Genomic DNA, 14725 nt, shown 5'->3' with positions numbered 1-14725 from the left:
TTCAAAAACTGCTTCAAGAATTAAATTTTTTGCATATTAAATTAGTAGTTAATTATTTATTTATTTATTAGTAAATACTCATATAAATTGTTTCTATGTGAAATTAAATATTAACTTCATTAGATAATTTAGATTTTGTTTGGATAAATAACTTAATTAAATTCTTTTTAAAAAAATAATTTAAACAATAAATAATTATATTAAAAATAGCTCATAAATAAATTATTTTGTGTTTGAGTTTTTAATTTTAAAAGTGCTTATTTTAAAATAATATAATAAAAAAATTTTATAATAAATTTTTTTTAATTCTTTTATAAATTCTTAAATAATTTTTTAAAAAATTATAATTTAATTTTAAAAATTACACTAAATATAAATTTTATTAATTTTTATAAATTAAAAATTAAAAAATTACCTTTTTTTGAAACTTTTAAGACGGGCCTTAATAAAAAATTTTAGTTATCATATTTTCAATTAGAATATTATTAGAAGGTTAGTAATATTTATAATTGATAGCTATTAATTAATTATTAATAATAATTTAATAGTGTGAAATTAGTGTGAAATTTTATTCAATAACTTATTTTTTTCTGTTGATTACATAATGGCCAAAATACAATAAAAGATGGTCATAGACTTTTCGTTTCGATTATTAACTTGTATGAGTTTCCACCTTATTTAGTTATTGGTGCTATAAAGTTGTGTGTTGTGTTCAATTGTGTAGTAGCTTCCGGTGGAGGTTGAGACGGCAACGACGACGAATCGGCAGTGCCTAGCAGCCAGAGGGAACACCGGAGTTTGCAAGCCTGAACGTGCTAACAGATTCCACTGTGACTAAAGTGGAGAAAAGAAGAAATCTTATTTAGTTTCCCAATTAGTTGGTCTGTTTGCCCATTCTTTCTGGCTCTCTACCGGAGACAGCCAACAGCCACTCGCTGGGTGCAACGGGCGGGTGGAACAGCCATGTCAGTGGCGGTTCTTCTTGTTCAAAGTGAGCAAAACTTCTCTCTTTTATTAACGGTTCCACGATGTTTGTGTTCATCTCTGAATGTGGTTCTTTGCTAAAATTATGCAAAAGGGAAAAAAAAATCTAAAATTGCAAAATGAGGCATTTGAGAGAGCAAAAAGAAAGCTAATTATTGAGAGTGATAAAGCAGTTTATGGTTTTCTCTTTTGGGGTGTCCATTGATATAATTTTGTTGTTTAGAAGTGTAAAACTGTAAATTTCATTACTTGCTTTGTGAAATGTTGAGCATGTATGGTATGGTGTTCTCCTTGGTTTCCTTGCTGCTGCAAGATGTCACTCAGAATGTGTATTGCTCCGTTTTCTTGGTGGATATTCCAACCACTAAAATGTTACTTGCTGCAATATGTTGTTCGATGGAATGCAATTCAAACAAACCTCAATGATACTAAGTGCAATTTACTCAAAAGTCTTTTATATTATCATAAGCAAGTCTTTTTATTTGTGTAATCTAATCAAATAATTTTATGGAAAAGTCTAGGGGATCAGCAACTTTATTGAATTTTGGCCAGCATATAACTAGCAGAGAAATGTGAGCCACTGGATGAAATCTCACATCAATCTCACACCATTAAATCATCATTTATGGTTATTTGATGGCTACCAATCACAAAAGATGATGGCCCCCTAGCATTGCTCTTTATTGTGTAATCTTTTAAGAAGTGAGGATAAAAATTTAAATTCTTTTATTATTACATTAATATAATTAACTAAGGAGGAGTGCTGGCGCCAGCAGATTTTGTTATTTGTAGCCATTAATTAGCCATTATTAGTGTTTTTAATGGTGTGAGATAATGGTGTGGAATTACTTTTTTTTTTTACTGGTTAAGTGGTGGCCAGATTTTAATAAAAAATGCTGCCCCTCTAGACTTTCTTTTAACTAAATACATAACATGATGCGTTTTTTACCCTGGATGTGTGTATGATTTTCAGGGGTATAAAATTCAACGAGTTAGTTCTCGCTTCCAATTCCTCTCAACAGGATACAATCCCCCCATGCACACTGCCCATTCAACTGCTTGCCTCTCCAAGCTTGTAACATCCTATGATTCCATCGCTATGAGAAGTCTTATGGTATTTCAAGGCATGGAAGGGTGTTTGGCCTTTCTCAATAGAAGAATGAGGTATGGTGCATTGTTTAATGTTAAGCTTAGGATAAGTATGTATATGAAAGTTGAAAACTCATGGTTTGACTTGATGCTACCTTTACTTTGCTGCAGGTGTAGTAGTTTTCTCTCTTTAAAATTTTCGAAAATATGTTATCGACAAAAGCATAAGTTGGCACAGGGGAAGTCTCCACAGATAGACCAACATGGTATAAAAAGCAGTTCAAAGTTTCATAATAAGGTAAATGAATGCTTGTGCACGCAACTGTCTGTCAATTTAGGTGATGAATTTTATTGCGTTCGATTGATGTTTTTGTTCCTGCCTTTTGAATCTTGAGTACTTTTTGCTTTCCATTATTAATGATCAAGATTTCTTATTGCTTGTTGTCTTGAAGTGTTCTAGTTATTAGATAGGGTTTAGGTAAACATTGATGTTAAATCTGGCAATATCTGTGGTTGTTCATTTCTTTTAATTTCATAATCGTGTTTGTGATGTTCAAATTATTACATAAACCATTGTGAATGATATAATTGATTTGCTTATATATTTTGGATAAGTCAAACTGGAGGTCTTTTTGTCCATGTTGTTTCACTTCATCAAATATATATTTCTATTAATTGGAATGATTAGTAGATTTAAATATATCAAACAACAGCATAGCGCCATAGCCTTTTCCCACAAGGCAGGGGATTCCAATTTCTTCATTTAGTCACATGTACTATTGCATTAACTGTTGCTGGAAGTTCATGTTCTTATTTTGGTGATCTTCATTCTTTTACAAATTTTATGTCATTGATAAAATCCATGTGTATGTAATAGTGAATTCATTTGAAAGCTTGACCAGATAAGAATGTTTTGATAATTTGTTTATACGTGTTATCTTTGAATAAACTCATTATTGGTACAGGTATTCGCTATAATGGATTATAACCTTCCAAATCTAACTGGCAATGGAAGTGGGATAAAAAAATCTGAAATGAACAAAAATGATGCTTTAGATGATATTGACATCTCCTTGATATGTAAGAAATTTCCATCAATTACTTTGGGTAGTGCTTCTCCAGTGGATCTGTATGATGGGACCACATTATACTCTGAAAAGGCAGGCATTATATCGGCAGAAGATCTCGAAGAATATTTTGCTGATTCTTCGGAGGGAAGGTGGGTGCAAAATACTGTCCCTGAGACATGGCCTTCTTTGTACTTTAATGATTCTAGTGTATCAGCATCTGAGTTAAGTAAAGAAGATTCTCATACATGTCATTCAATGTCACCAACATATGAAGAAAAATTGGATCATCAAGTCATGGAGGAAGATTCTCAAAATAAAGTGGGGCAGCAGTCACAATCTAATCTTACACCTAGAGAGTTATTTCTTGACAAATCCTTAAACTACTTACCTGGATTGAGTAAGAGGCATTATCGACAGCTAGATGACTGTGGGTTCCACACGGTGGGTTACTTAAACTGTTGAATTTGGAAAGCTAGTAGTTCTTTGGACTTTTTTTTATGCTAAGATAATTTAAATTCACATTAGTGTCATTCTTTACATGTAGTTACGGAAATTGCTGCAACATTTCCCTCGATCGTATGCTAATCTGCAAAATGCACATGCCAAAATTGATGACGGGCAGTATTTAATTTTTGTTGGAAAAGTATTATCTTCAAGGTGACTATCCTCTATTTCATTTCTTCATCACATTTATGCTTGTTTGCATTCTTTTATCTTGGCATCAGCAGTTTAGGTGTTTGCTTTATTAGTTGAATCAGGCTAGCTACATGACTTTGCTAACTATCAAGCTTTGCAAATACTGAAAGTGATCTTACACAGCCATAATGTATAATGAAGCAAAGTTTGATGATGAATAATAATATTAAAGACGAGTCTGGGATGGGTGTAGATACATTTGTCATTATTAAAATTTTTATTTTTTTGTTGTCTTTCAAGAAGCCCTTATTGTGCTTGCTAGAGTAGATGCATATTGAGAACATGGGAAATAGATAATGAGTTTCGTTTAAGTTCCTATCATAAGGAAAATGGGTTGCATATTATCTTCCATCTTTCCTTTTATCTGGTATCAAGCATGTCTGAAATAATTTTGTTCCATCTCACTTTGCACTTGTACTACCAACATTCTTAGTTAGCACATACATATAATTATTATAGGAGTAAAAGTTCAACTGTAACAGTACCATTATTAAATCATTACAGTCCTCTCTTACCTTCAATGTTGCCAAAGCTATTTTTGATATGCAATAATCACATATGAACCAACATAAGCTGGGAGACATTGGATGCTCTCTTCTCTCTTCATTGGATGCTCTCTTCTCTCTCCATTGGATGCTCTCTTCTCTCTCCATCCCTTTTCTACTTGAGAGGCTTGTGATCCTTCATTTCGGAAATTAGTTAACTTGATTCCTTGATTGTACTTTGCTAGTTAATAATGCTCAAACTTTTAGATCATTATTTTCATTACTCCTACATTGTGTTCTGCATGTTCCCATGATGTGAATCTGCATAAAAATGGCAATTTGTAAAAAGATTGAATCAGGTAGGTATTGACATGATTTAATATCACTTTTGCAGGGGAGTCAGAGCTAATTGTTCATTTTCATTTCTTGAGGTGATTGTGGGTTGTCAGGTTGCAGAGAATGAATCAGTTTCAGAGCATGTGACTGGCAATGCTATTGGTGGGCAAGAGAAGACAATTTACTTGCATCTAAAGAAATTTTTTCGTGGCACACGTTTTACTTTTAAACCTTTTCTTAAAAGTCTTGAAGAAAAGTATCAAGTGGGAGATATAGCATGTGTTAGTGGCAAGGTGAGTTTGTCAACTACCAAGCAACACCAAAGTATCCTTATCCATATAATGCTTTAAAAGAATGGGGTTTGTTAGCTGTAATTGTGTTTGGTATTATACAAATTGAGCTATTTGTGCTGTGGCTTGGGTTTGGTGTCGGTTAAGCTCTTAAATAGGTTTCCATACAACTTAGGATAGGTTGAGCTAAACCCTTGACCTCTCTCTTTTTGAGACCATGTTTGTTAGGGATCCATGGAACCTAACCACCTCGTCGATGAAAATTGCCGCCACCTCTCTAGCTTTGTATGGTGGGGAAGGTGTATAAAGAGGGCATATCTGGTGAGGTGATCCACAACGATATTGTTAATAAAATCAACCCCATAAGCATCATGAATCCATAGGCATGGTTGTGGATGCAATAACTCAACAAATGTCTGATGTCTAAGGCCAAAGATGATAGAGATTCTATCCCATCCCTGGTGAAATTGCCTGAAGACTTCTGCATGTACTTCCTACATGGGGAAATAAGTATATTCTTCCTTCCATTGGTACCAATCATGTTCTCTCCCATGTAAAATTCCCATCCCCATTTCCAACTTTTGTTGCATCTCACTTTGTTAACCTTGAAATATCTCTTCACTCTACTTACCAGCATGCTCACCTGAAAATACAAGAAACTCTGTTCCCAAGCCCCTCACATGAAAATAGGGTAACCTTCTAGCTTAGCACTACTACCTATGTTATGGTGTGTCATGCCCTATATTTGTAATATTTCAAATTTATATTTTGTTGGTAAGTTTGCTTTTCCTTATTTGAACAATGATAAACCCTTTTTCTTCATCCCGTTTTATTTTTATTTAGAGTTTTGTAACACCAGATATAATTGTTGGCTTTTAACGTAGGTCAGGACTATGCGTGCTAAAGATCATTATGAGATGAGAGAGTACAATATTGATGTTCTTGGTGATGGAAATGATTTCTCCTTTTGTGTTAAAGAGAGACCCTATCCTATTTACCCTTCAAAGGGTCGTCTGAAACCAACTCTTCTCAGGGACATTATTGCAAGGTTTGTGCTTCAAATGCTTGTTACAATCTTATCCTTAAAAGTTATTTTTTGGTAAGCAATATATACTTATTCTTCCGTAAAAAATTATTAACAATAAAAGGAAAAGATACAAATATAGAAGATCAAGTATTTTAAGAAACAGTAATCAAAAGAACACTAGTAGGTCTCAAAAGATTGAGCCATATAAATCACATGCCTGTTATTGGTTTAGGTTGCTTCTGCTCAACAATTCATATACCAACTCTACCATTCCTATCGTAATTGAACTACTTATCATGTAGCTTTCTTGTTTTAAATAAAATCTTTCCTTAAACTTGTATGCCTAGCATTTTGACCAAGAAAATGTAGCATGAGCATCTATTTCTTTTTCTATTTTTCTCCTAAATTTTATCTAAGTTAGAAGTATGGTTTATTCCAATGTTCTATCCAAAGAAGTGACATTAAATGCTTTGTAACGATATGTTAAATGGAATAACATTTTATTTTCTTTTGTTGCAGAGCTTTACAAGCCTTACCTAGCAATATTGATCCAATTCCTGAAGACATAACAAAGCAATTTGGACTGTTAAGTCTTCATGATGTAAGCATTTGAATTCTTTATTCAATTAAAATGTATTATTTTGAGTTTGCTTAGCTGCCATACGAAAATCTGACTTTAGGCACCTCTAGGGATTTGATTTATATTCAGCAATGCCTTCTGATAAATTGTGTTATTGTTCTTTTATGGATAAAAAATTATCATATAGGAAAATAAATATAGAGAAAGATGAAACGTGATGTTGGGAGAGAGAAAAGCATGTGCTGAACCTGTGTATTCCAACTAAGGTTGAAAATATGGTTTATGTATTCTTGTACGGATTTTATGTAGTTTTGATAATAGGGTTTACAGTTTTCTCTATTTTCTGTATTTTATGTCGTCTTGTGCTGGTTTAGGTTTGGAAAGGAGTGTCATATGTTCTATGGTTTCTTTATTTGAAAAATAACAACTGGTAATTAGTTTCTGCTTTCTGATTTATTATGATCGCATCTGTTCTTCATATTTTGGTTTATTTGAAATTTATTAATGTTAACAATGTAGGCATATTTTGCAATCCATAAACCGAAAGATATAAATGAAGCTGATTTGGCCCGCAAGAGACTTATATTTGATGAATTTTTTTACCTGCAGGTGAGGAATATAGTTATATGTTTAACTTTATTTCCAGTATTATTAATGGGTAGTTCTAGAAGTATTCTCTTGTTTTGGTTACATTTACCTCTGGTTGTTTTCTACTTACAAGAAATAATATGTAAATAATTATTGCAGTCACTTGTAAGTTACTGTTATTCTTGGTGGGTGTGTAACACGGCATGTCCATACATATGGCTAAACATCTTTTCCATGCTTGAAATCCCATAATTAACCAGCTCTGCTTCTTTGCTCTTTGCCAGATAGTTTTTGCTCTCTATTTTGATTTCTTGTTATATTTCATTGCTTGCTGTATATGTTATTTTCCTTTTTTGGCTTTAACTTATTGTCTTTTGTCAGTTAGGACGCTTGTTCCAAATGCTGGAAGGTCTTGGTACACAAATAGAGAAGGATGGTTTGCTAGATAAATATAGAAGACCAGAAAGTAATGCTGTGTGTACAGAGGAATGGTCTGATCTCACGAAGAAATTTTTGGAAGCCCTTCCTTATTCTCTTACATCTAGTCAATTACATGCTATTTCAGAAATTATTTGGGATCTAAAAAGGCCAGTTCCCATGAATCGGCTACTGCAGGTTGTGATTTTGATTAGCTTGCTTTTGTATTTGAACAATATTATATCCCCTTATAACTGTTTCATTTTTCATTTGCTTCCTATCCTATTAACACATTTTAAGTACCTTTCCTCTTTTCAAGCTGGCATAAAACTGATTTAGGACAGCAGAGCAGTGTAATTATGCTTAGTTCCCTAGTTTCTATTCCATTTGTGTTGATATGTTCTGATTGGCTAGTTATTTTTGTTTTATCTCTGTAGTTAGGAAAATATTTACTTTCTGTACTTGGAGTGGCCTATTATGTTTTAGGAGGTTCATTGTCTTGACATATTTTCTCCTTTCAATATTTTCGCCTACACTGAATCCCCTCAAACCAACTGTTGATTTTAAGTTGATAGTTCATTGTCCCAATTTTGAAATGTAACATTCATTTTGAAAAATAAGTACATGTTAGACTATGAATGGTGTTTTCTTTTTTAAAATATTGTAATATCACATAATTCAACATACATTGATCAAGTTGTAGGAGTGTGTGTAGTGGTGTACAAGAATTATCATAGATTAAGTGGATTCTGATAGGAACTGAGATATAGCAGAATTACGGATTTTATTGATGAACTAGGGATTGTGAATCACAATCCCCTTTTTGACGTACATTCTTGGATCTAACCAACTCTAGAGAGAATTTCCCTCTCCTAGACTAACAAACTAAACAGATTTTTCTAACTGACTAGAAATAAACTAACCCCTAGTATTTATAGGCAGCAGCTAGGCCTAGCCCTACTGCTCCTAAACCTGCTAAACTAGATTAGGAGGGACAAACAAACCTGTTTCTACCATTACTCCCCCCTGGACAACCACCTTGTCCTCAAGGTGGATCTCCGGAAAGGAGCTCCAATTGCTCCACTGCATCCGGGACGGCTTCATGCTCCAACCAACCCTCCTCCTCAGCCTCAGGTCCCATAACCAGCAATTTGAATTCCTTGTTCTTGCACACATGCTCTGCTGAGAATGGTTTATTGCATAAAAAGCATTTGCCTCGTGCCCGTTTAGCTTTGTACTCCTCATTGCTAAGGTGCCGCACTCCCGGCCGTTTCGGAGGCTCCACCCCTGACTCCACACCCTTGCTTGCTGGAGCCGTCACTACCGTTGCGAGTGCCGTCTTGTTAGTAACGAAGTTGTGTCATCGGCTTACCCGCACTGTGGCCAAGAGCAGCCCGTGCCATGTTACGGTTCTCAACCTTCTGCACCAACACCATCAATTCATCTAGCGTTTGAAACAGAATCAACTTATACTCCTCACTAATCTCCAGTTTCAGCCCATTCAAGAACAGACCGATCAGAAAATTCGGATTGATCCTGCGCAAGGGACTTGCGTACATCTCAAATTGATTGATCTCGCGCAAGGGACGTTACAGATTGTTGAAGTTGAAACAGCTGACTTCGGTAAGGGATTACTGCGATCAATTTTAGATGTACGCAGGTCCCTTGCACGGGATCGATCTGAATTTCTTGATTGGTCTATTCTTGAACGGGCTGAAACTGGAGATTAGTGAGGAGTGCAAGTTATGTCCGTTTCAACGCTGAATGAATTGATGGCATTGGCGCAAAAGGTTGAGAACCGTAACATGGCACTGCGGGATGCGGGATGCTCTGGACGCAGTGCGGGTACGCCTATGACACAAAACTTCATTACTAACAAGAGGGTACTTGCAGTGGTGGCAACGTGTCCGGCAAGCAAGGGTGCAGAGTAGGGGTGGAGCCTCCGAAACGGCTGGGAGTGCAGCACCTTAGCAATGAGGAGTACAAAGCTAAACGGGCACAAGGCAAATGATTTTTCTGCAATAAACCATAGCAGCGCATGTGTGCAAGAACAAGGAATTCAAATTGCTGGTTATGGAACCTGAGGCTGAGGAGGAGGGTTGGTTGGAGCACGAAGCCGTCCCGGAGGCAGTGGAGCAATTGGAGCTCCTTTTCGGAGATCCACCTTGAGGACAAGGTGGTTGTCCCAGAGGGGGGGGGGGAGTAATGGTAGAAACAGGTTAGTTTGTTCCTTCTAAGCTAGTTTAGCAGGTTTAGGAGCAGTAAGGCTAGGCCTAGCTGCTGCCTATAAATACTAGAGGTTAGTTAGTTTCTGGTCAGTTAGAAAAGTCTGTTCAGTTTGTTAGTTTAGGAGAGGGAAATTCTCTCTAGAGTTGGTTAGATCCAACAGTGTATTTCAATAAAGGGAAATCACAATCCCTAGTTCATCAATAAAATCCCTAATTCTGCTATGTTTCAGTTCCTATCTGATTCCTTTCCTGATGGTGTACAAAGCTAGGGGTTCTCGAATACTGGAATATGAGAAAGGTTGATTCAGATAGCTTAGGAAAGGAACATCCTCAATCTCCAAGCATGTATTCATTGGTCACATAACTACAATATCTAATGAAAAGGTGAACAAATTTGTGCTAGAAAATAAGTAAAGACCACAATCTAATATGTAGATGTATTAAAGGAGCCTTGCCCATTCCTAATATGGCCTCACCCATCATCCTAGTTCCAACCAAATTAGAAAATTCTCTCTTCTTTCTAGCTTTGCCTATCCTTGCTGCAAAATCTGTTCTTCATGCTCCACTCTTGTTAATAGCTCTCTTTCTTCTTTCTCGTGTAGCTTAAGATGATATATTATTACCTAAGGTAGCATTACTAAGTGAATGAGAATCCATAACTGTAGTGTCGCCAACCTTTGGTGCAATAACAGCATCTATTATGTTAATTCTAAACAGAAGCCTTTCTTATTGATTTGCGGCACAGATTATTCACATCTGTTAATATCTTCTAACATTTTCAGGGTGATGTTGGATGCGGGAAAACTGTGGTAGCTTTTCTAGCATGTATGGAGGTTATTGGTTCTGGATTTCAGGTAGGTCACCTTTGTTCTTTTGCATCATACTTGTTAGATTTACACTGTATCACAATTTTGGTTGCTGGCTTTCTGTTACTTGTAGGGTTCTTCCTGTTTTGTTTATAATTTATAGAAAATTGTAATATTTAATACATGATAATATCTGGCCTTTTCTTCTGATAACTAGGCTGCTTTCATGGTTCCAACTGAGTTGCTTGCAATCCAGCATTATGAACACATGCTTACTTTGTTAGAAAACATTCATGAGGGAAACTGCAAACCAACCGTTGCTTTACTCACTGGTTCAACCCCACTGAAACAATCACGGATGATTCGCAAGGTTAGATTCTTTTTGGCTTTTCCAAATTCAATTTACTATGTGGTGATCCAAACCTTGTTGCTAAGTTTTTGAATTCTTATTAGTATATCTTGAGTTATGGTGTTGCAGGGTATCCAGGATGGGGAAATCTCAATGGTCATAGGAACCCACAGTTTAATAGCAGAAAAAGTGGAATTTTCAGCCTTACGTATTGCTGTGGTGGATGAGCAGCATCGCTTTGGTGTGATTCAAAGAGGAAGGTTTAATAGTAAGGTGGTTCAATTCTCACCGTTCTGGATTTTATGATGGTTATATTATGCGTACTTCTCTTCACAAATAACAACCACCCCCTTGAAACATTAAGAATTTACTAAGTAGGAGTGGTTTACAAGTTAGTATGGATATTATCCTTAATCAAATAGAATAGGAGGTGGTGTTGTTAATTACAAAACGATATATCATATCTTGAATACTCTCTCTAATTGGATTAAGCTATTAGGTAAAGACACATAAATCATTTTTATATTCAACAGCTTTTACCTTCATGGTTTAACGTTATTGTTGTGGTCTCCAAACCTTCTCTCAGTTATATGTATCTTCAATTTCGAGCGTGGAAGAAGCTGTTACAGATGGGTCCTCAAAGAGTGATGTTTATATGGCTCCTCATGTTCTTGCCATGTCTGCTACTCCTATCCCAAGGACACTTGCACTTGCTTTATATGGTGATATGTCTCTGACACAGGTACTTTTTGTCTCCGTTATTAGTATTCTCTCGATCACCCCGAACAATGACCCTTTTTCTTGAATTTGTTTGAAATATCTATAGACAATATTTATTCCTGTTAGATGGCGTTAGTAGATACCATTTACTGTGATGCGGCTATTCCACATGGAACAGGGTATCAGGCAACGTTAGTGACAGTTTAGCAGTTAATCTGGATTAGTCACAATCGATTGCAAACTTGCAACATATTTCATTGCGGACTATTCATATATTGTGTACTCTAACTTCTTGGAGTAGAGTTCACGTTCTCATCATAAATAAATTTTCAAACATCAGTTTGTCTTGTATTCTCTCTCCCGCATAAACATTTTGTTGCACCTTATCACTTCCTCGTACCAGTCCTATATTTCATCTTAATCTTATGAAGTTCATGGGCTTGGCTATTATATTTGGGATTTTAATCTCTGTTGTCAGTTTTGAAACTACTGTGGGGTTGTAATTGTAGTCAAGTCTTGATGATCAATTAAGGCTTGTCACTCTGCATTTTACTATTTGTTTTGGGAAGCTATTATTTCTAAACTGTGTTTGTATCATGTGATGCTGAGTATGGGGCTAAAAGATTTGTCAATCAGGTCTTACTTTTACTCTTACCTTATTCGTGTTAATGTTGTATATGTTTGGTATTCCCTTGAATTCATCCACAATTTTATTACCCAATGGAAGTGATATAAAATCGAGAAAGGGGCCTCTAGGAAAATGATATGTTGTCTTAGTTTTTGTGTAAAATTACTTTTTGTTGCAAACTTTAATATCTTTCCTTCTTTCATCATAGATAACTGACTTACCGCCAGGACGAATTCCTGTTGAAACGCATACCATTGAAGGAAATGAGAAGGGATTTGAAGATGTGTACAAGGTGACTGTCCTTTTCTATATAAGATTCTCTCTCTCTCTCTCTCTCTCTCTCTCTCTCTCTCTCTCTCTCTCTCTCTCTCTCTCCTACACACACTTTTCACATCTTATGTTATTTAATTTGTTTTCGCCGTTTTTGACCTTAGTTTTATAATTTATGGAATGAAATCTAGATGACGAAGCTTTAATAGACCTTTATCTGATAAGGTACTAGTGTCTACTTCATAGATGAAAACAAGTTCTTCCACACAATATGAAATCAGATCTTTCTTTTTTGTTCACTCTAACACTATTGAGCTTTGCTATTGGTGCAAAATTTTCTGACAATGGATCCCATTAGTTTGGTTTAACTCCATTTGCTATCAAATATGCTTTATATCGCTGTAGTGTCCCATCTTAATCATACGTCTCATTAAACGCCTATTGCAGTGCACAAGACTCTGCTTTAGGCAGGTTAATTACATCCCAATTCTCCTTTTACCCAATTTTTTCATCTTCTCAACTACAAATTCCTTCAACTCTGGACTATTTAAGGTATCCTATATAGTCTCCAGAATTCTCACACTAGAAAAATGAGATGAAGTCATAGAATAAGGGTTTTCTTCCAAATCCCTAAAATGTTAACCCTTCACTAGCTCTATGATATACTATGATCTGGTCCACTATTTTTCAGAAGTGTTTCTTGTCATTTATATCACAATGCACCCTCAAGTGTATCCTATTTTCAATTAGTTGTAAAATACATTTTTATTTCGTATAACATAGGCATAATTGGTTTGATTACGACAGATGATGCTTGACGAGTTGGAAGATGGAGGGAAAGTTTATCTTGTGTATCCAATTATTGAACTTTCTGAGCAACTTCCTCAGCTTCGTGCTGCTTCTGCTGATCTTGAAGTTATATCAAGTCAATTTCAAGGATATAATTGTGGTTTATTACATGGAAAAATGAAAAGTGATGAAAAGGAAGAAACACTACAAAAGTTTAGAACTGGAGAACTGCAGATACTTCTTGCAACTCAAGTTATTGAGATTGGTGTTGATGTTCCAGATGCATCCATGATGGTTGTGATGAATTCTGAGAGGTTTGGAATAGCTCAATTACACCAACTCAGAGGACGAGTTGGACGTGGTACGAGAAGGTCAAAATGTATACTAGTAGCCTCAGCTGCTAGTAGCCTAAATCGCTTGAAAGTATTGGAGCAGTCATCGGATGGCTTTTATCTTGCCAATATGGATCTTATACTACGCGGACCTGGCGACTTGCTTGGCAAGAAACAATCTGGACATCTTCCAGAGTTTCCTATTGCTAGATTGGAAGCTGATGGAAATATTTTGCAAGATGCACACCTTGCAGCACTGGTAAATATTTGTTTCTTATGAAACCGTATTTCTTGAGTTATTTGTGTTTTTCGGGATATGCTAGAGTTGCGGCTTAAACACGGTAAAATTAATGTTATCAATAAGATAGCTGGGAAAGAAGGAAATAAGAATAACAAAAGTGGTTAGTAGCATAAATCATAGTGAGTCACTCACACCAGGAAGGTAGGGCACCTATCCTTTAATATAATATGGTAGCTGACTTAAAAGTGCTATATTTGCATATGCCTATGTTACAGTCTTTTAATTTCCAGTTTGTGAATTCTCATCGTTTGCAGAAAATTTTAAGTGCTTCCCATGATTTGGAACAATTTCCTGCACTCAAACTGGAGCTTAGCATGAGGCAACCACTTTGCCTGCTTGGTGATTAAGTGTTGTTTTCAGATGTGAATGTTTTTTGTGATAATGTAATTAATGTAGTTAGTTTTTGTTTTCTTTTACTTTTAAGTTTTTTCTCTTCTTTTGGTGGTTGGGTGGTGAGGTAAAAACTGCTCATCCTGAAGGCCGAACTTTGCATATTGAAACTGTTAACATCCCTTTTTTCACTGAATATGTTGTGTACCATCCTTTTGGTTTTCTTAATATTTTCCTTGATTTATTCAAGTTGCTTCTAACAAGTACTTAAAATTTTGATAAACAATTATAATGTTTAAAGTACTAACTTTTATTTATCTATTTTTTTTTCAATCTTAATTCAACAAAGAAATTTCTTAAAACTAATAGAACTTAAAAAATAACATATAAACTATAACAAAGCAACAAGA

General features: G+C 35.4%; 1 protein-coding gene across 1 annotated transcript; it reads left to right on the top strand.

Annotated features, from left to right (window-relative positions):
- Positions 1-631: 631 nt before the first annotated feature.
- LOC112747093 (ATP-dependent DNA helicase homolog RECG1, chloroplastic/mitochondrial) lies at positions 632-14511 on the top strand. Its single transcript, XM_025795132.3, has 17 exons — positions 632-991; positions 1958-2148; positions 2245-2371; positions 3039-3584; positions 3688-3800; positions 4719-4953; positions 5835-5998; positions 6497-6578; positions 7077-7166; positions 7527-7760; positions 10573-10644; positions 10814-10966; positions 11075-11218; positions 11532-11687; positions 12502-12585; positions 13371-13943; positions 14240-14511. The coding sequence occupies exons 2-17, from the start codon at positions 2021-2023 to the stop codon at positions 14330-14332; spliced, it is 2994 nt and encodes a 997-aa protein (XP_025650917.1). The 5' UTR covers positions 632-991; positions 1958-2020; the 3' UTR covers positions 14333-14511.
- Positions 14512-14725: the final 214 nt, after the last annotated feature.

The sequence above is a fragment of the Arachis hypogaea genome, chromosome 2 (genome assembly GCF_003086295.3).
Source record: "Arachis hypogaea cultivar Tifrunner chromosome 2, arahy.Tifrunner.gnm2.J5K5, whole genome shotgun sequence".
Lineage (NCBI taxonomy): Eukaryota > Viridiplantae > Streptophyta > Magnoliopsida > Fabales > Fabaceae > Arachis > Arachis hypogaea.
This window is presented reverse-complemented; position numbering and strand designations above follow the sequence as displayed.

Excerpts from the sequence above, each read along its gene's own strand:
- LOC112747093 (XM_025795132.3), top strand. The coding sequence starts at position 2,021 with ATGCACACTGCCCATTCAACTGCTTGCCTCTCCAAGCTTGTAACATCC. Across the intron at positions 7,761-10,572 it reads CCATGAATCGGCTACTGCAG|GGTGATGTTGGATGCGGGAA; the intron begins GTTGTGATTTTG and ends TAACATTTTCAG. Across the intron at positions 13,944-14,239 it reads ATGCACACCTTGCAGCACTG|AAAATTTTAAGTGCTTCCCA; the intron begins GTAAATATTTGT and ends CATCGTTTGCAG.